The sequence below is a fragment of the Harmonia axyridis genome, chromosome 6, assembly GCF_914767665.1.
Source record: "Harmonia axyridis chromosome 6, icHarAxyr1.1, whole genome shotgun sequence".
NCBI lineage: Eukaryota > Metazoa > Arthropoda > Insecta > Coleoptera > Coccinellidae > Harmonia > Harmonia axyridis.
In genome coordinates this window covers 24,616,643-24,641,292 of record NC_059506.1, presented here as the reverse complement: position 1 = coordinate 24,641,292, position 24,650 = coordinate 24,616,643, and the positions used below count along the sequence as shown (strand labels likewise).

Genomic DNA, 24,650 nt, shown 5'->3' with positions numbered 1-24,650 from the left:
TCTGCTAATACTGATGATGGAGCTGCGAAATTGAAACATCATACAGGCACTTTTTCAGTAGAAACGAGCGCAGAATCCAGTGACTTTCTCATTTTTTAGCTGGATTTTCAAATACGAAGCTATGACCGGAAGTTATATTTTTTCAAATGGGAACACTAGATTTCTGTGCCATTTTTTGATGGATTCATTCCTCCTGATTTCAAAAATTTATAACATCGTATGGTTTGGATCAATATGAATAATAGAAAATTATCAAAAACCCCCTTTCCATCTAAGAGTCTCAATATTGGTCAGCACAGAAAAATTGAGCATCTTATAACAGCAGTGTCCTTCCATCAATCTGATTATTTCTATGCTTTTCACTGATATCTGCAATATTCGAATCTAGATATATTTTCTTTAATTATTTATATCGAAATGGAATTTGAGATTGTGAGATGCGCAAGGTTATTATAACTTGCGCATCTCAATTGATTATCTCCAAAAGGGCCAGACCATCAACAGCGATTATTATATAGCGTTATTGGATTGTTTGAAGGATGAAATCGTTAAAAACGGCCACATTTCTGTTTCATCAAGACAATGTACCATGTAAGAAATCAATGGGAACAAAGGCAAAATTTCATGAATTGGGCTTCGAATTGCTTCTGCATCTACTGTATTCGCCGGAACTGGCCCCCAGCGACTTTTTTCTGTTTTCAGACCTAAAAAAAATGCTCGCGGAAAAGAAATCTAGCGCCAAGTAATCGCCGAAACGGAGGCCTATTTTGAAGCGGAAGACAAATCGTACTACAAAAATGGTATCGAAAAGTTAGAAGATCGCTATAATCGCTGTATCGCCTTCGAAGGCAACTATGTCGAATAATAAAATCGAATTTTGCCAGAAAAATGTGTTTTACTATTAGAGACCGGAAACTTTTCAAATGGCTAATTTACGCGGCATCAACGCATCGCCAAGTATCATCCGTTTACGAGCCTCAAAAAGCCCTCATTTCCGGCGTACCTGACGTAAAACGTATCCCTGCGAAACAATTACGATGTGCAGAACACATCTCTACAATTTATCATCGACCCCCGAGCACCGCAATCATATGAAATGAAACGTGATATTCTCCCAAATGAACGATGTCGCCGTGTGAGCCCGAACCAGCGAGGGGCTCGAAAGTTACACCGTTTTATTAGAATGGAATTTTCGCCAGTGGCGGAGTGCGGATGATATGAAGATTCGTTGGTATTATATTCGAAAATTGGACTAGCGGAATCTAGGTTGGAAGTTGAACACATGGAAACCTGTTAACATTCAAGGCGAAAAGCGACAGATTGGTTTTCCACTTCTTTCTCAATTTTGACATCCAACTTTGATCGTTTCTGTTATAATTGTTGAATTGTTGAATTGTTCAGATCCGCAACTTCAAGGGTAAAAATCACCATGATGATAGCCAACCTTCTTAAAGGAGACGGCACATAAAGAAGAAGAAGTTATAAAAAAATTATATCAGACTAAAAGTCATTCTCCTGAGTGAAATTTTCGATAAGATATAATTTTTGGCCTGACATAAAAGTATAGGGTGTTTTTTTTCGAGGTATATAACTTTAAGTTGGCATTACTGTTCAAGATGGCGACCGATTTAACAGCTGTCAAGTGATTTATTCTCAGTTTGGTTTGGCAATTCATCATGAATAGACTCACGCCTAAACAACGCTTGCAAATAGTGCAATTTTATTTCGAAAATAATGATTCTGTGCGGAATGCGTATCGCGCACTACGTCCATTTTATTTTTTTAGCGATGAAGCGCACTTCTGGTTGAATGACTAGGTTAACAAACAAAACTACCACATTTGGAGTGAAGCTAATCCTCAAGTGTATGTCGAAACACCGTTACATCCAGAAAAACTGACTGTTTGGTGCGCTTTATGGGCTGGTGGAATCATTGGTCCGTACTTCTTCAAAAACGATGATGGCCAGAACGTTACAGTCAATGGTGATCGGTATAGAGCCGATATTAATTTCTGAAATGAACAACCATGATATCCAGGAGCTGTGGTTCCAACAAGACGGCGCAACATGTCACACAGCTCGTGCCACAATCGATTCATTGAAAGACACGTTTGGTGACCGACTAATTTCACGTTTTGGACCTGTGAATTGGCCTCCAAGATCTTGTGGTTCAACACCGCTAGACTACTTTCTGTGGGGCTATGTAAAGTCATTGGTCTATGCGGATAAGCCGCAAACCCTTGACCATTTGGAAGACAACATTCGCCGTGTTATTGCCGATATACGGCCACAAATGTTGGAAAAAGTCATTGGAAATTGGACGTCCAGATTGGACTACATCCGAGCCAGCCGTGGCGGTCATATGCCAGAAATCATATTTAGAATATAATGCCACAAGATTATCTTGCGGATAAATAAAATTCATGTCAATCGAATAATCCATCGTTGTTTTATTGCAATTTAAAGTTCTATAGCTCTAAAAAAAACACCTTTCAGTTGACATTTCAAAGAAAAACCTTTTTAATCTGAACCATAAAAAATTCAAGAAGCATATTGGGAAAGAAAACAAAATTTCCATCATCACAGATCCAATCAGGTTACCGTTTCAAATTGTACACACAATACCGTGTTTATAGAGTGTAACTGAAGATGTGGTGTTAATGATGTCACCATAAAATGTAGGAGAAACACCGGAAAAAAATATCATAAAAAAAATCAGAAAATTCAAGCATAATATCCAAATGAAATGAACAGAAAAGCACTGATGTGAGGTTAAGAGCTTTCGTTCATTCATGTCCAAATCACTCCTTGAGAGACCACAAAAGTGAAATTTGGCATGAATAAACTGGTGCTCAAGAGCTGATTCACGTCAGTGCTTTCCTCATTCCGTCCAGCTGAACCTACTATCAGACCAAACCATTATTGATCTTGAAAACGAAGATGGCAATGAAAGAAATTCCTCCTTTGAGAATGCTCCACGTATTTATATTCTTTTCATATCAGAAAAATCTGAATATGTTATGGGTCCATCTACCATTAAAACAGTACACCCCTACCAAATCTCATTAAAATGGAATGAGACTCCAAACCAAAGTTGTTCCGAGTAGTGGAAATTTTACATCCATTTAACTCGGAAGCAATACAAAGTAGATGAACAGATTCAATATAACAAAACAGTTTGTAACGAAATATGAATATAGTTAATTTATGAATATGGTTTTCATTTTCCATCATGAGGTTTTTTTATCGCAGAAATGCACAGTAGACTTTGTTGTTTTGAAAATTGAATATACAGGCAAATCTTGCTTATTTGTGGAAAAATAGCTATTTTTTGCTAACATAGTCATGGCTGGATATCAGTAGGATGACATGCAATAACAGAGTAGTCCCACCTCGTGAAGCGTCAAAGAGAGGCTCAAGGAACGGGAGTAGAGAAAGGTGTATGTGGAAGGATAAGAACGGGATCTTCATTATTCGAACCGTTTCTTCATAACTCACATCCTAGGAGTGCATCACCCCTTATTCCATCTCCATAAACCCCTCAGCCCGGAAAAATCCCTCCACTTTACCGCCAATGTTTTATTCAATTTGTGTCCAATAAAATCGGGATTCAAGGTATTATCTTGCCGCCCTCCCGAAATCATTCGGTCCGAAACCCACTCAAAATCCGAAATAAAGCATCTCCGAATGTTCGGAACAATAAACGGTCACTGATGCGCATTAGCTCGGTCACATGGTTTATTGTGCTCTTATTGCCCTTTTTTCAAGCCTTTGTCCTGATGAATTCCATGAGAATTAATTCGCCCCGTGCTCCTGTTTCGCCCCTGAAGATTTATGTTTTTTACGTCCACCAAGTTCCGGTGTTCTAGCAATCAGAGGCGTCTCTGGAAGGTGTACATTCGCAAAGGAGGCTTCTTGAAAATACAAATTACATTAAATGCTGCATTGACTTCTTATATAACGTACTGGAATTTTTGTGCTCTCACCGACTAAACATTTATGAAAAGAACAAGGTGTATTAAACAGCATCGTGAATAATATTTTGTTCAAGTCTTGATTAGGGCTGGGATTCATGAATGAATGATTTGAATATTCGAATAATCATTGAATAATTATTCGACTAATTGCATTTTGCATTATTCGAATAATCATGAATATTCACTGAATAGTTGAATAATCAATGACTACTTTTCTATTCATGAATAATCAGTGAATAGTTGAGTATTCACTGATTATTCAGTGAATAGTTTTCTATTCAGTGAGTTGTTCGATATTTATGAAGTAACGAATGAAAATTTGAATGATCACTTGACTCACTATTCAGGAATGATTAAAACAAGGTTTTGTGATTCACTACGGACGAATCGTTTTATTAATATTAAAATTACTGGAAATTACATAATATTGAAATTGATAGATACAATGGAATTAAAATTATTCATTTAATAGTAGTACAAAAAGGTATTAAGCCAAAGAAAAATTGATAAAATTTGGATTTCATCAATGAAAAAATATAAAAATGGAATATGAGATTCTAATATATGAATTTAGTAATTAAGAGTTCTCATAATAATAATATAAGATTCTACATTCGAAAATATAATCTTGCCTTCATATTCCGTATGTATTGCTATTTCTAGACATAGCTCTATTTCAGTGGTCAAATATTGTTTTATTCTGAATTGCGAACCGACGAATCTTTATATTCTTTCAAATCTATGGTCTTAAAATGTACACACATCGACTAATGTAACATCCTTCCTTAACAAAACTGAATCAGAAAACAAAGTTTTTTTGAAAATTCCGAATAATTGATCACGAAGTGTATTCTTGAAGAATTTAATGTTCTCAGAATCCGCTTCATCATTCTTTTTGTACCTCTAGACCTGTAAAGGGTCTATGTAGATTGTATTGTCCCAGTGAAGGTTTTACTGCGTCTATTTAAGGATCTATTGTATTTTGTACGTTCTCATGTGATGAAAAAATCTCTGTATTTACCAAACGACAATTTGATTATAAAAATAGGACAATTTTTTCGGTAGAACCAGAATACTCCCGACATTTCCAGGAATAACGAACGTGTTTACACTTATGCATCAGATCATAGTAAACTTTGTTCAATATTACCTGTTCGTTAAATAGATCTGTTAAATATTTATGCATATTTTTGCTAGATCTCAAATTCTCTTATTTATGAAAATATGCCAATTCCTTCAACGAGACCGTACTAATTTGAATGACAATTTATTTGTTTGGATTCCGAACACTGACAGGAGAACCAAAAATGGCGGTGTGTGACGTCACACTAATAGAGCGTATATGGCGAGAGGCAAAACACCAAAACGATTACACTCATCAAAACGCTCAGATTTTATTGGTTCATTAAAACATGAGTTTAATCACTGAATATTGACTGAATATTCATTGAATAATTATTGAATGATCCCTGAATAATCACTGAATAATCATTGAATAATCACTGAATAATCAATGAATAGTTAAATATTAATGACTACTCATGAATAATCAAGCATGAATATTTGTTTGAATGAATTATTCGAATAATCGAATAAATTCATGGATGAATATTCGAATACAAAAAGGCAAAAAAGTCCCAGCCCTAGTCTTGATATCAAGAAAATTAAGGAAAAGGAATTCTCAAATATTTTGACTTCGCAAGGTGGAGTTTCAAGGGATTGGTTTAGAGATAGCCTAGATCAAACGTCTTCTTCTGGTCGACTTCGTGCAGGGATGGCTTGAACACAGTTCAACTTTGTATGTATTAATTTACAGAGTGCTTAAATTGATAGACACCATATCGGTATTCACGTCTCATATGAAATATCTTAATATGGCACCGAATTCTATTCTTCTCGGAATATTCAATGATAATTCAATGAGATGGTCTTCAAATTTCACGTTTTCTATTGTCGTCTCAATTGTCATCTCCAAGTTTTTTATTGTACCCTTGTCAACCTTCAAGTGTTTATCGTCGTTTGAGATAGTGCCGATTACAAATTGAATATTTATATCAATTAATTGGCATCAAGGATCATTTCTGTCCCTATATTTTCGCCAAATGATTAAGGATCCTCTACTAGTTCAAAGCTGAACTATTATTTCAATTTTAACTTCACATCACTGAATAGTCACATATGGTACTACTATGGTTTCTGGTCGTAAATAGGACTGCTCTATTTTGCAGAATGTCATATGGTTATCAGAAATTTATATGAAGAGTGTCCTTAATTTGGAGCTACAGATGCAAGATTCCCAGATAATTTCAACCCTTAACTCGTGACATGGAGTCTCAGACTCCGCGCAATATTTAAATCATTATATATTCCACAACAAACTGCTCTCAATGATGTGATTTGCAGGAGCTTCCTAACTCACAGAATACTGTAACTACTGAAGAAGGCGAGTTTGTCAAGCTGATTACATGTCGAAATACATAGTTGTCGAAGTCTAGGAGACTTCCTTTCACGTACCATAATACAAGATTGAGTATGTCTAGTTTGCGTAAAATTTAGATCCCGATTTCGAAGAAACTTATTAAAAACGATTTTTAAGAACTTGTCAAGTGATAGATAGTTTATATGGTTCAACAAAATATCTCACATTCTCCAAAAAAATATAAGGCAATTGTACTGCTTTCATATAAGGACCACACCAAAGCAATAGATAAACAAATCGAAAAATGGTTTTATTGAACAAAAAAGATGAGAAGACTTCGAAATGAAAAACCAATGTGCTTATAATGTTACTGTAAATGCTACTTCAACTGCAGTGATGGTAGAAATAGGGAACCATGAATTCCTCCTGAATAAATGGTTGTTGTTCTCTAGTTTTTTGTTTGTATTTGAAATTTTTGTATTTTCATGGAACTGACACTATTTCCCCTTCAACTTCCTTATATTTTCATATTGTGAATTTTTTTTTCATTTAAATCTCCAAAATACATATTCTGTTTTAAATTATGTTTCTTCTTTGTTGAAAACTCTTGACTCACCCAAATGATGAGTTTTATACTATTTTCCAACGTGTTTGTGGAATAAACATTTCAGTACTATGTTGAATATTTCGATTTTGATCCCTAATAAAATTTGTTTTTTGTCAAAACGCTCTCAATAGTTGGCGATACTTATTTGAGTGTCACCAGTTAAGGTTAGGAAAAAAAGTCTCATAAACATGGATCCGCAATAGCATCTGCCCTTCACAAAATATTCGAATAAAATTTGGCATAGATATTCCATTTCAGAGTGTACATCACATAATATGATTTTGATTCCGAATTCACAGGGTGATATTTTTTTCTGAAACAGTGCCCGCTTTTTTCGTCAAGAACTTTCAATTGGCCATTGGTAATTCGAATCAACGTGAAAAGGAACTTAAATCTTGGACAGATTTTTTTGGTTTATTATAGTTTTGTCGTATTTGTTCACAATTTCGAGGAAAAAAAAATTAGAATACTACACTTGAAATTATCAGGAAAATCTAAGTTAACATGAAAGCTAGCTGAGATGAATGAATTAACTATAAGATTTGATGTTTATTATCCTGTTCTGTAGCAATGATTGATAAGGATTCCATAAAATCCTATAATCATCATATAAAAAAAAGGACTACAAGAAACACCCTCTATCTCGACAATAAGGCATTTGCGAGCTCATTTTTGTCGAATTTTTTTCCCAAAACCATCCAAAGAATCTTTCATTTTAGTTTGTTCCCTCAATTTTGGAACACCCCGTATAAGAATACAGTGTTCATTCGATATTGATGAAATATATCAATATATCATCCAAAAGATGAATTAATTCCAATAACATAGCCGTCTGCCATAAACTCAGTGTTACAAAGAAGTTTTCAAGACGTGACCCATTTCTAATATAACAATGATACAGGATGAACACGTCAAGGTTAAGAGATGAAAAACATAAAGAAAATCCGATTAGAAACAGTGGAAACCGTAAAGTACAGACGACGATAAACACGTACAGTCAGGTTGAAATATATCACTATCAAGTACGTGATCCAGGTTACTGAAAATCTCACTGGAATATTAAAATTTCTGTCGCTCTTAGCTCATAATCAGTTTTAAATGAATTCACGAAGAATTTACTAAAAGTTGAATGGAAAAACTTCGAATATCATAAACGGTTTATTCCCTTCACACTTCAACTTGTTGAAAGAAAGCTAATTGACGCTTATAGAGTTCAGAAGTTCTTGGTTATCCTCGCCCCATAAACCTCACTCTGCTGATCTTTGGCTTAAAATGTATGGTATTTTGGAGAGTTCAATAACTGAGACGAGAATTCATGAATAGTATAGCGCTTTGCACTAAACCCCTATACACGATGTATCGTTATTATTCGGATTAGGGATAAGAGCAATATCAGGACCTTAATGCACTTGAACTTTAAATTAGCTGGAAAATTCTATACATAAATTTGAATTTTGTTCTTATTAGATCATAAAGGTATATTATCAGTGGATGGAGTTCACAAATTCTGCTTAGCAAAGATTTATATTCCTGTCAGATGAGTTTTTCAGAATAATGGTTCAAGATGATAAATATTTTGTTTCTCAATATTGTTTTATATTTTGTCAAAAATTCAAGATACATAGAATATATGCAGGATCCAGTTATTATTCCCTGTAACGAATTGAGATGGTCAACCGGATGCTTGGAGACATATTAGTTTCTTTTAGTGTCGAGGGCATGACAGTTTCAATCGATTTACAGGGAACGAATTGTTATTGTACATAATGTAAAAAGGATGTGTAATTCTTCGGGGTTTCGAAGAATGTGTCATGTCGGTTGTAAAACTTAAGAGATTTACTGGGGTTGGGAAAGTTCCAGAACAAGACGATTATGCCAGATCTGTTACATCTGTTTCTCAGGTTCTGGTCCTTCTAGAATATTCGATTTCCAGGAATCCGCGAAGATCTTTGGGGGCGGTACGGCAAAAGCCCTTATTGGACTAGGAGATGGTACCTTCCCCTAAGGGTGTGATCAAACCGAGAGAAGGGAGATCTATATTCGAGAGAGGGTAGTTCCAATCGGCAGAGAGCACAGTTCAAATTAAACCGAAGACGGGTACAGAGTCTGTACTACAGACGGTACAGTTTAACTTAAGTCGAATTAAGAGTAAGTTCGGTCGGTCAACTTAAGACGTAAGACGTTTCGCGGACTAGATTAAGACGAGTCGCGAACAAGTTAAAGACGAGACGACCGAACACTTGAAGTACGACGAAGACGTGATAATCCAAGACGTTTCGAGTAATCAACAAACGAGTTAAAGACGAAAAACAGTACCGTAGTGAGAAACTTGTAATTAAGGCGTAATTAAGATCTTCTCAATACTTAGTTTGTACTGTATAATTGTGTCTTTGTAAATAGATGTAAATAATTCAAAAGAGTTTAATTATTACAAATCCAACAAAGTCACGGAGAAAAAGACGAAAGGCCAGGTAATCGAATCATACCTCTAGACGATCGATTAACCAAGCCTACATATGTATGTATGTCATCATTTCCTATGATGAAATTTGACTCTTTATACTCGGTAAAGTTAAATCAGTCAAAAATCTCGAAAAAAAAAATATTACGGAAGAATTTTTCGAATAAAAGGTTGATGGTTTTGAAGGGGAAATCCACTTATGCTAAAATATCTTCAATTTAATTTTTCCTTGTGGAGGGTAATGCGGTCAACTTAGGATTTCCAATAGAAACCCGTGTTTTAAATTTCAGATTAGTAATCTCAAACCGAATGAAAACACTTTTGTAGCAATAACTCCTTAATTACATTTTTTGAAGAATGTTTGTTCAAAGATTTCAAATGGAAGGGCAAATGGTTGAACAATCTAATACCCTGATAAAGTGGAAAATGTACGAAACTGTGAGTAAGATGTTAAGGAACCAGAAGCACCTGTGAATTACTTGTTCCATCATCATTCAAACTAGCTAGTGTTTTTCAATTAGTCTCATTATCCTGTAAATATATGAGACACTTGAATATGTATAAACATGGGAGTGACAGTAATTTATTACCGACAAATATAGGCGACGAGATGCTCGATGGTTTAAACTGAACACTGTACCACAAAAACTCTAGAGAAGGAACAACAGTCTACCCAGAGCAAAATATTGTAAGAGATATGACAATAATAAACCCATAAGTATTCGGAAGGTATGAATAGACAACAGCGAAGAACATCCAATTTTATAATTAGACCTTTTTCAAATGCTGAAAACATATAACGACCAAGGGTAACAAAATTTCATTTAGCGGTATCTATTCCAATATTATTGATTTTAAACGTATATTACTGAAAATAATAAAGCAAAATAAAAGTTGAGAGAATCGAATTGAAAATACAACTCGACTGCTTCCATTTACTTTGGGAAAATACAGTCGAATAATGTAGAATGAACAACATCTAGAAATTCCGATGATACTCGTTTTCCTCCTAGTCGAGCAAAAGCAGAAATCTCTTTCTTTCAACATTTCTATTCCACTGATGGCTTCCATACGATGCCGTTCTTGTGAAAGCAAAGCTGTTTCTGAATAACGTCTTTCATGGCAGACAGCGATAGCGTAAGCCGCTTTGGAAAACAATAAATACCCGGAGTGATTTTATTGTTTATAAAAACTGCGGTAGAGTTTCCTCCCGAAGAGCAGATAGAAGAACAAAGGCATGTCACAAGTCAACCTTCCTTAGATTCAGACGTCTTTTCCTCTTATCGAAACCATTCTCTTCCGGATTCCATACGGAATTCTAATTTGAAATTGAATACAAATGAAATTGGCGTGGTAAGGGTCTATCCACTTTATGTTTAGAGGGAACGGATTTTATCTGGCTGAATAGGAGCAAATTGATATGGATGGAGGATGGAGAAGTCAAATTGAGAATTTTTCATGAAAGTTGTGTATGCGATAGTTCTCTATTCATATCCGTGAAGCGATTTTATTCATTTTATATTATGATTTATTTTATATTATTTTTGTTTATATTATTATTTTTATTATAATATGATTGTGATTATGTTATTGATAGACCACCATAATGGTTGAAAGAAAATCATTTCAACTTATATATTATCGTGGTCAGTTTATTTTATATGACAGATCATTTCAGCTAGCATGAAAAATTTCTACAGAACCAATGATACGAAGTCAGATGCTTTTTAGAGCTCGTTCAGTAATAGTCGCATGAATTTGACTGATTAGTTTGAAAAAAAAGTATTGAGAGGTGGCAAGCAAATGTGTTTCAATTATTATGTTTTTCACTTCATTCATAGAGTTGATGTTGAAGTAATATCTGATTTGAGTACCCTTGTATGAGTATTTATGTGTTCAAAGGTTGGATGTTGCAAATCAAATCGACACCTATTCTTTCATGGAAGAAATCTAAATATTTATTCGTGACTTGAGCATAGTAGTGATAGAACGATATAATCAGAAGTCTTTATTTGTTTTGAGATTATGGAGCTTTGAAGCTCACTTATGAATAAGGATGCCCTATATTTTACTATAGAAACATACATAATATACACATAATATATAAACGATAAAAGCAGATCGGTCTATAGAAATCAGTCATAATTTCGTCAAAAGAATGTCAGTGGCGAAGTACAAGTTAAGAGAGACAAAGAAGATTGTAAGAAAAAAGGATTCTTACCAAGCATATTTCAGATACTTCCACAGTCTCCTCCAACAATTGCTTGTTATTTTTGGAAAGAGTGCTGAAAATTTCAGAGGTTATTTCCAGCTTGAGAATATTTTTAAAATAACCTCTCTGTACATACTTACTTGTTTCTTATCACGAGAATTATTTTATGAAATGTATGAAACAAGAAATGCGAATATGTTCACAACTGAGTATCACAAAATGAAGACTGCTCAAATGACTATTACTATGAGGCTATCCAGTAATACAATAACATCTCAGAACGATTAAAAATAATGAACAAAAAGGCAATAAAAATATACTTGTTTAAAAAAACTACTACTGGAGAAATACTGAGTGATCAGTTTGAATACTTCATCTCTTGTAAACATGTGTGATATAAAGGAATGTTTTGTTACTTCACTCGATCATTTTATGTTTACATTCAATTGTTGCTTTTCCTTTCCTTTCCATGTCTTTCCCTCCCTTCCCTTCATTTCCCTTTCTTTCCCTTCCCTTCCTTTTCCTTTCCCTTTCCTTTTCCTTTCCTTTTTCTTTTCCTTTCCTTTTCCTTTCTTTCTCTTTCCTTCTCTTCCCTTTATTTCTCTTCTTTTATCTTCTCCTCTCTTAGCTTCCTCTGGTCATTTCACAAATATCTACCGAGAATACCTGCATCGAAACTCTTAATTTCAGGAGGATTATTTTGTCAGACGGCTGAAATTCTGAAACCGTTGGTGAGATTTGACGCTGGATAGAACCAAACAGGTTCAAATCCAATGCAGCCTAAATATTTCAAACTCGTAGAAAAACTGGAGTTTACCTACTCCACGGTACCACTGATATATGATACTTTATCGAAATGAATGACGTACAACCACAAGCGCGGCACAAATGCAAAGTTATTTTTTCGGACACATTATCTGATAAATGCGTTTACACGAATGTGGAAAGTGCCATAGATTGATTACTGCACCCCCTTTTTGTTAACTCAAGTTAACCCAATTATTCCGCAGATTTTTCAATATGAATTCTCGGAAGGGTAAATGCGACAACGAGTATTATCATCTTTATAAATCTGTGACAAGACACAAACTCTCATAGTGAAGTCTAATCAACCAGAGTGCCTTATTCTCCTCGTTACGCAAATTTTTCAACATGAAGTCGAGGAAGAATGGGAACTCCTTTTACAGTAGCCACATTAGGAAACATCAACAATATCGGGTTTTCTGGTGTTGAGCCTAAACAGAAAACTCTTTTGATGTAGCTCATCATCATTGTTGAACATTTCAATCATCTCAACTCCAGCCTTAGTAACGTGGAAAATAAAATGCTCCGAATTCATATTTGCGAGACAAATTTCATAATGAAGATTTTTTTTTCTAGAATCACCGATCATATGTCAGTGCATTTCCGAAAGCGCCAATCTGGAAACCTATGGAAATGTTAACTGCAAATGTAGGTGAATAGTCAGTTGAAAAACCAGCCAAGCTTAGATTAGAAAGCCTAGAATTCACTACTATTCATTACTATATTGAACGTTCCATACATTATTTGTAATGTCGAAGGGATCAATAAAGAATTTGAATTTGAACGGTAGGGTCATGAGAACCCTGGACATTATGCCCTGATTAAGCTTCAATACTCCTTTAAAAAGACAAGAAGTCTTCAGGCGATTCTCAAAAATATATTTGATTTAATCGATAGATTCTTCATAGGTACAAGTACTTAGATATTTAAGGAGATCATCTTGAATGTCACATTATAAATTTTTTCGAATAATACTAATTTTTTGCACGATTCAACTACCTTGAATCCATACCGCATCGCCTGCAAGATGTTAGGACTTATTTACTGAATGCTGGACCAAACATCTATGTCAAAATGGGTTACCGATGTTCCCTAAGTAGTATATCGATTTCACAAGAATAAAAATATACACGGCTTTTCTCTTCTTTTCTCATCTTTTCTTTTCTCTTCTTTCTCTTCTCTTCTCCGCTCTTCACTCCAATTCTATTCTCTTCTTTTCACTTCTTTTCTCTCCTCTTCCCTGCTCTTCTCTTCTCTTTTCTATTATTCTCTCTTCTCTTATTATCTCTTCCTTTCTCCCTTTTCTCTTCTTTTTTTTCTTTCCTTTAGAAAATTTCGATATATTGTTGAACAAATTACACACAATTATTGGACTCAGTATTCACTGATGCACTGATGTTTCAGTGCTGAAAAATCAATTATTTAAGTAAAAATAATTATTGTATCGTGAAATGAATGCTTTAAGCATCGCGAACGATAGGACTCTGCCATTCTCAATAAATTGTCCTCAACGGATAAAATCTTACTGTTTTGATAGTTACATAGTTCAGACATATATATAGCGCTAGTGTTTCTGATGATACGATGGTCACTTTGTAAACAAGAACAAAATCTGGAAAGCACGTGAAATACCCAAAAGATTTCACTAATTTCCTTTCAATTGTTGACTGAAAAAACATATACCACAACATTCTATTTTAAATTGTAGACCGTTAAAATTTAATGAGTATAAGTCGACAGACTCCAGACAAAACAATCTTGAACAGCACTGATGAAACTATAGTTGATTATACCAGCCCCTCCTGTCTTAATTAAGGACTCGGGTGTTCAGTCTCACGACATATCCCAAGTGCGAAAACAACCACTTAATACAACGTATCCTCAAGATTTGTAATATCCCTTTGAATAACCCATCTAGATTGCACAATAACTACATCACGATTGCCTCAGCATAATCCTCGTAATGGGTCGACTTACCCTAGGCGCACCCTTAGGTAGGGCTTAGTCCAAAATCACCAATTGATTATACAGAATTCGAGGCGAATTTGGTAGACATCATTGTGCCGAACGATTCTCTCTCCCGGTTCCAAAACAACAACAAGATCGCTCGAATGAAACTGAACTGGATGCCTGAAGCGGTTGCGGTTGAGTTGTTATTGGTTATTGCTATCTTCGAGTGTTCTGATTATTAGTTTGCCGGAATTATTCTATTGTGTTTTGATGCTATTAGGATTGAGAGGGATAGATAATTTTGAAAAATTTAAGTGTTCGTAGGGAATTAATTTAATACCTAACTCGATGATTCCACAAGACAATAGACATTTTGGTGGCCTCGATTTTCGAAGTGATGTTTCAAATATTATTATCGTGAAGCTATCTCTGTTAAGAGATCAGTAGATCTTCATTGACCAGTTAAATCAATCCTATTCTTTGTGGATGATATAATAAATTTCAATACACCAACTTCCTACGAGTAAACGCTAAAAAATCGATATTTGAAGAGAGAAGAATTTGCGTTGATATTATAATTAATTTTGAGGCTTTTCATGGACGATTCGGAGAAGACATAAAATACCTTCATCTTAGAAATTCCAACCATCCACGTAGTCATTCACTAAAACTACTTGACTTGATATTCAAGCTACTTGACTCGAGCTCGACTTGAAATCAATTCAAGTTCAAGTCAAGTTGTAGATTTTCAATGTTAATTCAAGTAAGTCACGAGTTCTCAATCTATAGTTCAAACTTCCTGAAAAATTTTAACGTCAGCTCCTTCAACAACATCTGATATGATATCTGAATGTCGCAGAGTTCATCTACTTGTGATTGTTGAACTGTTTCCTCTTTCTTACCTCATTTAAATTTGTGAGATAATCACTTTTTATTTGTCTTTTGTGAATATTTTTTTTGTCGTGTATAACTTTGTATCTTATGAACTTTTTAAAGCTGAGTTATTGAATTTATTCGTGAATCTCTACTCTTGTAGGCATAATAATAATAATAATGATAAATTAAATTTAACAGGGGTAGTTCATATAATTTTTTTTCGAAATCGACCTCATTTCAAGATTAAGCCTACAAAAGTCGTTGACGAATTGACGATTTTGAATTTTTTCTACGGTTACTGAAAACACTGAGTCATAAAACTCCACATAATTTGAAGACCAAAGTAGATATTGTCTACACAATTTCCTTCCATCTCATAACCTTGTTATTAGGGGTTGAAAATAGTAATCTTTTATAATTTTCTTTCATTGATTGCTTTCGTAGGAAAGATTTTTGGAGAATTAAATGGATTTTATCTACTCCTATTGAATCATATATTCATTATTATTATTTTGAGCAATTCATAGTATCTATTGAAAAACAACGTGAGTTATAATAACTCACTGCTATAACTTGGAAAAGATGTGCTTCTATACTTCTGTTCTTCTATTCGGTTGGTAGAAAGAAAACATTTCATTATTGTTGTTGAGGGGAGTAATGTCACTTTGATAATTTTATCGTTTTTAGGTAACATTTGAGGTTAGTCAAAAAGTTCTTTCTCTATTCTTCTATTTCAGTAATTATTGTTATAGTCGTAGATAAAGTACAGTATTCAACTTGCGGTATAACTCACTTGATGAATTACTGCACTAGCCTGTGGCTCGTGCTGAAAACTTCATCTGCGTGAATTATGACCTACATTACCGCTCGTTGAATAATGTACTATTATGGTTTTCCATTCTATTCAGGGGAAAAGAAAACCTTGCAAGAGTTCGATACAATCGATTCTTTTATCAGAATGAATCAAAACTTTTAAGCGGTGCTGGCAAGTTTCCATTACATTTTATCGAATACATGTTCCATAGAATAGAATACCTACATATAAGAAGATTTGGTTGTTATATTTAATCATTAATAATAAAGTGATGGTTTCAAATTGTGTGAGCAACATCTACTTAGTGGTTCATATTATGTAGAATTTCAAGACTCATGGTTTTCTAGAACCTTAAAAAAAATTAAAAACCCACAATTCGTCAACGACTTTTGGAGGTTTTATCTTGAAAGGGTCGATTAGGAAAGAAAAATTAAAATGAACTACACCTGTTGATTTTCATCAGGGAATCATGTAGCGAAGTCCTTCGCATTCCTTAACAGACACCCTGTATATCAACGAGACAATTGTAATTCATGTATATCTAAGGATGAAGTTATATTTTCAGAAAAATGTGAATGCAAAGAATTATTAACATCATGAGGTTAACAAGGGAGAAATTTCCGAAAATCGTTAGTAAAGAATTGAAGAAAAAACACGAACGTTTCCATCCTTCGCAATGAACATTTTTTACGATGATGTCCCCACATTATTCCACTTCAAGGCATAAAAGGAAAAATAAGCTTGACATATAGCATTTAATTCTATTTCCCCTGTCTTCTTTCAAATGAGTTATGTATTTCGCAGTAAATAACGCGGAGATATTTACATTTCCACATTTTCATCCAGAAGAAAACGATGGAAATTTCTTCAAACAGAGCCATATAAAGAAATGAGTCTATTTTTCAATGTTGACGTTCAGACTGGGATGGAATCTTTCCAACCACTGTTCCATCCAAGTGAATATATGCGAGGAGAGCCTTGGGATTTATCTGAACGGATGGGATTGAGAATTCAAGTCTTTCCAGAATGAAATTGGTGAAAACTTCGACTGCAACAGTTTCACAAATACGATTGAATCTTCCTCCTAGTTCTTCTCGTTGAACGTTATGCCTCTGTGTCTCGTCATTGTGTTTCCCTTGTTCGTTCTGAACGCGTACTGTTTCACACTGAGGGAATAAGATATCTGCAGATTCGATATTGGGTCCCACTTGTTTGTAGGGGTGAAGGAGTATTTGAATAATTGCTTCAGTGTCTCTAGACACAGATTGAAATTAGGCCGTATGTGAACAAAAAATTCACTTTTCGTTTCATAAAGGGAATATACTCAAATATTGGAAACATAATCTATACTTATTATTATTGTTCTCTATTCATCACTACATACTATATTTACAAACTTTTTAAGTACACTCTCGCCAAGGTTTCTGTTCGAACATAATGCCTGAATGAAAATATGTGACAATTTTAATGATGGAACTCAAACCTTCGAATTCGCATTTCCATATGCTAAGTTTTCCCTACCAAATTGAACAACTACAAAATCTACATAGGGCACCTGAAACTTTCAGATTGAAAGAAAAGAGCCTATCTATCCATATACTTATATTACATTTTTTGGTCGAATAACAAGAAGTTTCTGCATTTTTTTTCAATAAGAAAAATGACCTGGTATTCTGTAACAATAATATTAGTGAATAATGGTTTGGCAGAATTCACTCCTGAGGAAAGATGTGCTTTATCCACAATTTATATCATGGTTTGAAATGTGTTCTTCTACATAATTGTAACAGATATGAATTGCTTAATATTTGTTATTCTTCTATTATGTAGGCGGAATAAGAAACAATTATAGTTGTTTTGAAAACAAATACAAAGGCGTACGACTTCGCTTCCGCCGTTTTTTCCGAAATTTTGTAATATTGTAATGAACTGGTTATACATTTATTATTTGAAGTATTGTTCATAGCTGGCCACTACTTTTTCTCATCTTTCGGACAGCGTACGAATCCCGCTTTGAAAAAACTGGAAATCTTTTGAAGAGATCTACGAATCGATCCAATTTTTCACTTTTTCATAAGACCGGAAGTGCTAGTCAGACAGACCGTGTGCCATTGAACAAAACAAGTGATTTTCCGAGGGAGCAACGTCTGGAGATTACGGCGGGTGTGGCAGGACTTCCCATTTGAACGTTTCCAAGTGGATCTTGATCACTTCCGCATCATGGGGTCGAGCATTATCATGCTGTAAATCCACTTCATCATGTCTATCGTTGAATTTCGGCCGTATATCTTTCTGTGCCCTGCTCAAACGCATCAATTGCGTTGGATAACGATCGCCTGTGATTGCTTCAGTCGGTTTGCACATCTCATAATACACTACGACGTGCTGGTCCCACTAAATGCTGAGCATGACTTTGGAACCGTGAATATTCGTTTTGGTCGTCGATGTGGAAGTATGGCCGGCATATCCCCTTGATTTTTCGCGCTTGGAATTATCGTAATGAACCCATTCTTCATCACCAGCCACAATGCGATGCAGAAATCCCTTTCCTCTTTGCCTTGCAAACAGCTGTTCACAAGCAAACAAACGCCGTTCAACATTTCTCGGCTTCAACTCGTAAGACACCCAATTTCCTTGTTTCCGAATCATTCCCATGACATTCAGGGGTTTTGAAATGGTTTTTTGATCACTACCAATGATCCTACCAATTCTTGTTCGATTTGGCACGAGTTTTGATCAACTAATGCCTCCAATTCTGCATCTTCGACAAAATCACTTGAAGCGTTGAAACCACTCTTGGCACGTTCTTCCACTAATAGCGACCTCGCCATAGGTATTTGAGAACATTTGATGAGCCTCAGCCGCAGATTTCATCATATCAAAGCATAAAATTAAAACCTCCCGCAAATTATGAGAATTCGACTCGTTATCTGACATGTTTAATCGAATATTTCCCTCCTGTCAAAAATTATATGTGTTATATATGGAGAACAATTATCGAAAATTACAGCGATATTTGCATTGTAGGAAGCGAAACAGCACTGCGATAATTGTTCTGTTCATAGATGCATAGTTTCTATGCATCCACACTGTTCGAATCTATGGCAATTCCATTCTACATCAGTTTGATAAGTGATGTAACAGTTTATTCGGGAAATATTCCCCCGAATTACACTCCTGCATCAAAATGACCTAATAATTTCGCATTCCAGCGTGTTTTCTTTGGAAAACTGCATTCGGTCATTTTCATTTTTGGAGAAAGAGCCCGACACCGAAGGTGGAGGGCTGCATGAGATGAACTCATGCAGTTTTTATGACAACACACTGTCAGGCAAAATTAATGGTAATTTTGTTGCACTTGTGCAATTACAATAACTTCAAGAACCAGACGACTAATATTTGGATAGCGTTATGTTAACAATTATTGAACTTATTGTACGAAATCTATGACCTATTTATTTTGACTGCCATTTACCGCTACAGTCTTTCATTGCAAAACGGCGGACTCAGAAAATTAATCGCTAATTTGTGTTTATTCAAATATTTTAATTTTCTCCTTTGGAGAGTAAAAAGTATTTATTAACAAGTCTTGTTTTCATGCTTTTGAGATAGCATAGTCATCATAGAAAAAAAGATCTGATACCAAAGACAACAATGAAAAACATAGGAGTTGCCGAAAGAGCTTGCCTTAGAAAAATAACAAAACTGAGACACCCAGACAATCCACTGCACAACCCTTCTAACCAACTACTATACGAAACTACAGAAGTAGAACCAATACTGGGAACACTCAAAGAACTTGACAAAAAGTTCATCACTAACCAGAATAACCTTGATATTATGGATCCACTGATACATAGCTACCAAAGGACAACACCACCGAAAGCCAAACTACCAGCACTCCCAATCTTCGAATATTTGAAATATCTTTGAATGTCAACAATAAAACAGCTGCACCAAAGGCAAAGTTACCACTATTTAAACACAAATCAAAAGAATAATAATTGTTTTTTATAGTTTCTGATAATTTATAATAGAATGTAACATAAAACTGTGTATAACTGGCTGGAAGACTGCGGTCGATAGCCATTTGATTGAAAAATCAATGAATTATTTCTCTCTCTATCTCTTCTCTAGATCTGATATAGAAAACCTAAGGAGGCTTTTTCGGATTCACTCAACAAGAGAAAGTTGTAACGTTACAACTGCCCATGAGACTCTAAAGACTAATTTCTAGGTGTGGTTTGGCTTATTTGGCAACAAAACTTCTACCCAGGTTTTTACTAATTTAATAAAATTAAAATATACAATCATCGATACTTTTCACTCTGAACAAATAATGAAATAAAAACACAACAAATTGGTTTTAAATGAGTTACTCTGCTATTAGTATGGAACCTCTTCTGTAAATCATTTTCAGCCTTCTGAACACCAGATCTTATCAGGAAGCTATAGCACTCCAATCCCCATTCAACGAAGTTGATGTGATATTACGCAGGTATTCGTTCAGATTCAGGAACTAAAGTGGTTTAACATACGTACTATTCCAAATTCTGTATTTCAAGGAAGTACTCTCTGATATCTTCCAATCCCAAGAAAGGTTTCTGTTGTTCCAATTCCACGGGAGGTGCTTCGAGAAAATGAACAACGATATTAGAATATGTTAACTGAATTTATAACTCCCTCTCGGATTTCTAATCAAGAAATTACAAAGAAATCATTACATTCATTATCAAATAAACCTGAGAAGGAGTTTTGTTGAAATTGTTTGACACAAAAAAAATCCTACCAAGACAAGATGGATGACTCTAAAAAAAACGACTGTTTCAAATTAAATTAATTCTTTCTGGTGAGATTATTACTTGTTGAATACAAATATTCATGTCAACACTTATCGAGAATCCCGACACAATTCTCGCCGATAAATTAGAATCCAAATTTCAAATTAAATTAATAATGACTGAAATTTAAATCTTAGGTGCGTATCCTTGCTGAAAGTTTTGACAACTTTTGAAAATCTCTCAGAAGATTCTCTCTAGATCCGCGCATCCGCGTTCCGACCGATGTTATACGATATGATACGATTAATTGGCAAATTACCGCGTCTTCGAAAATTCCAGTAGCGTAACACGGAATGAAGCGTGCAAAATCGTTTCAAAGTTAAAAAATCGTTGGCACCTGTTACCTCTCTAATTTTCACAAAGATAAACACATCAACCTTCTTCCCTCGCATTATTCCATTTTTCTGTTTGATTTCAGATTGAGAAACCCTCGCTCGGTTCTTGCCATCCTGGATCTCGTGCTGGCAGATAGGAAACAATGTGGATTCTTCTGTTCCTGAGCTTAACGGGCGGGCTAACCTCTGGTAAGTACCCAATATATTATTCAGACCGCGTTTTTCGGCTCTTGCTTAAAAGGCCGCTTCGGAGAGACCGCAATGGGGTCCTTTTCTTTTTATTTGTTCCTGACTTTAATCTCAGGAGACTACCTGTGGAACATAAAGCTATACCTACGGTAATTTCTGACTCGTATAATATTCAGGTCGGATGGTAATGAGGTATTTGTTGCAAGAATCTAAATGGAGTCATCAGGGTTAGAGATTTATTCATATGACCTTGCACGTAGGTCATTCATGTTTGATTTGAATGAAAGGATGTTAGTTTACTATTTTATTATGTTTCTGTTAATGTTTCTTCGGAATCAATAGGTAAATGAGAAAATTTTGAAATCTAAATTCATACAGAGAATCGAGATTTGAAGAAATGGGAGTGTATCATCAATTCTTCCTATAATTGACAGTTTTTTTTGCAGTTCAAGAATCAACACGACACTGGATAAATCCTATGAGTAACCAGTAACCAGTACCTTTTTTCTTGAAAATAAGACTTTATTTGTCAACATGAAAACCTTCAGAAGTAATGAATATGATATTTGAAATTAATTCCTCGCATATCCTCAGGTGAAACATACTTTCAATATTAATAAAAGGATATAAATAAAACACTCGACTAAACGTTTTACAATTTTAATAAAATATGAAAAATCTTGGATATGTTTTTACTAGTTTGCCTCAACTTCAGACAGAAAATTTTCAAGTTCATCTCGAACATTTTTGTGAGCTTATGATTCTATGAAGGAATGATGTTAATAATATTCCTTGGAATACAGGAATATATAGTCAAATTATAACACAGTAGAATAACATAGTAATATTAATAATTTGACGACAGTCACATTCACATTCGAAATCTCTGAAAGAATACCTACACAAAAAAATTCACACATTTGCGTAAGTTTTATTTTCAATTCTAGGATTAAAGAAGTATGCGGCCATGATTTATGACGGACGAACGTTTTTATGTAGTTTTATGTATGAGTATTTCAAGTAAGATTGGAAGAACTGTACGAGTACTTTCATATAATTTCGATTCATTCACCTGCGTGAAAATGCCCGAAAATTTGAAATTGAAATAATAAAATTTAATCGTATCATAATGGAAAAATTTGAAGATTGGTTCATACCATAGAGTAATAAACATAGATAGACGGAGTATACGTAATTTTTACATGTTCCCAACAGGGTTAGATTACGTTGTCAGAATGTGATGTATTTTTGAATCCAGAATTTCACTATATTATTATGAAACAGTCAGTTTTTCTGGATGTAACGGTGTTTCGACATACACTTGAGGATAAGCTTCACTCCAAATGCGGCAGTTTTGTTTGTTGACGTAGCTATTCGACCAGAAGTGCGCTTCATCGCTAAACAAAATTATTCCTCACAGAACCATTATTTTCGAAATTAAATTGCACTATTTTCAAGCGTTGTTCAGGCGTGAGTCTATTCATGATGAATTACCAAACCAAACTGAGTAATGCCAACTTAAAGTTATATACCTCGAAAAAAAAAACACCCTTTACTACGGGACATAAGAAGTGCGTTCTTTGTGGAGAAACTCGCGAATTAAGTGAAATATCCTATCACTGATATGTTTTCATTTCCGCGCGCTTCGTGTCAAATCTGATAGTTCATGTTGGGGACAAAATTTGCTCACTGGAAATGACATATGCTCCCTCTATCTATGTTTATTACTCTGAGGTTCATACAAAAAATATTATCAAAACTAGACTTCAGCATAATTAACAAGCAAATAATTGGAAATTTTCACTAACGAACCACGTAGAAAAATATGGTGAACTAAGCAATTTTTTGCATGAGCAGTGAAAAGCGTCGAGTTGAAAAGAACCGAAAGTTTGAATTCAATTCTAACATGCAAAAATGCCAGACGGGATTGATTTGATTGGGAATCGTAATTTGGCTGATGACAAACTCATGAATGCGAAGCTCCATGGAATGAAATACATTCTACACATTCGCATCGCGTACATGGTTGAATAGAAAATATTTATGGCTGATGAAATCATAAAACTGAAAAGTAACGATAGTTGGACAGTTGTATGTACAATTCATACATGGCACCACTGATATGTCAGTTGAAAATTATTTTTATACGGCCTGTGGAAAATGAAGAATTTTCAGAAAAATATTCTCGCCTAGAAAAATAAAGCTCACAATTCATTTATATCAGTATTGAAAATATCCACAGTAATTTTGGTTATCGGATTAGGTTCTTTCTATTGATGCATTCATTTTAATGGGAGGTATTTGGAACCATAAAAAAATAATTTTGATTTTCAAATGAACAATGACGGAAAACGGTTCATCATGAACCGTAAAAGTACGTTCAGATGGAAAATTAGAACTCGAATGCAGAGCCATCTGTGATTATTCGGGTGAAATTGTTAGTAGTAAACATTCATATTTTTTGCCTTAGAATAAAATCTGCAATCTTCCAATTTCAAATTGAAAGTGTACCCCTCATAGGGGGAAATTAAATGGAATAGGTTCTGTCATATCCGTAATGAGTTACCTTCCCGAGAATTTTGACTTATTCAACCTGAAATACTATTTTGACATAACCCAATATTTAAAAGAAGTTCAATCCCTCAGGGTCATGTTACATTTCTTTGACACTACAATTAAGTGACGCATCATTGGTGCTGCGCTTGCTCACCGCTGATAAAAATTAGCAAATAACCAGGATTTTTTTGCATCGATCTGTGACAACAGATCACACATTCTTTCATCACTATTTCCTGAGTCTATGAAAAGAAATTTGCTTCTAATGAAGAAGTTGTTGTCAAAGTTGAAGTCTATTTCGAAAGTAAAGACATTTTTTTTTCTACAGAAACGGTAGTTTTCAGAGAAATCTCGGAGAACATATAGGTACTGGAAGTTGTAGAGAAGTCTTCAAAAAAGAGAGAACCTGACCATCACGACAATGTTTCTACTCACCTTTCTCAACTTTGTTCATCAGCACTGGTTAAAATTTCTAAGAAACTCAAATTTATTTGTGAGTGTTCCGTCTCGAGTATTTTTTGATACACAGATATGTCTGCATCATATCCTCGAAACAAAGACATCTTACCTACATTCAAATTCAAATTAATTTTCTTACTGAAATATTAAT

General features: G+C 34.6%; 1 protein-coding gene across 2 annotated transcripts in view; it reads left to right on the top strand.

Annotated features, from left to right (window-relative positions):
- LOC123683465 (Ig-like and fibronectin type-III domain-containing protein 2) overlaps nt 1-24,650 on the top strand; it is a 297,049-nt gene that overhangs the window by 146,036 nt on the left and 126,363 nt on the right. For both annotated transcript variants that reach the window (XM_045622528.1, XM_045622529.1), the window contains one exon: nt 21,379-21,484. In XM_045622528.1, coding sequence (XP_045478484.1) covers nt 21,439-21,484 — 46 coding nt within the window. In that variant the 5' untranslated portion in view covers nt 21,379-21,438. The remainder of the gene's footprint in view (nt 1-21,378; nt 21,485-24,650) is intronic.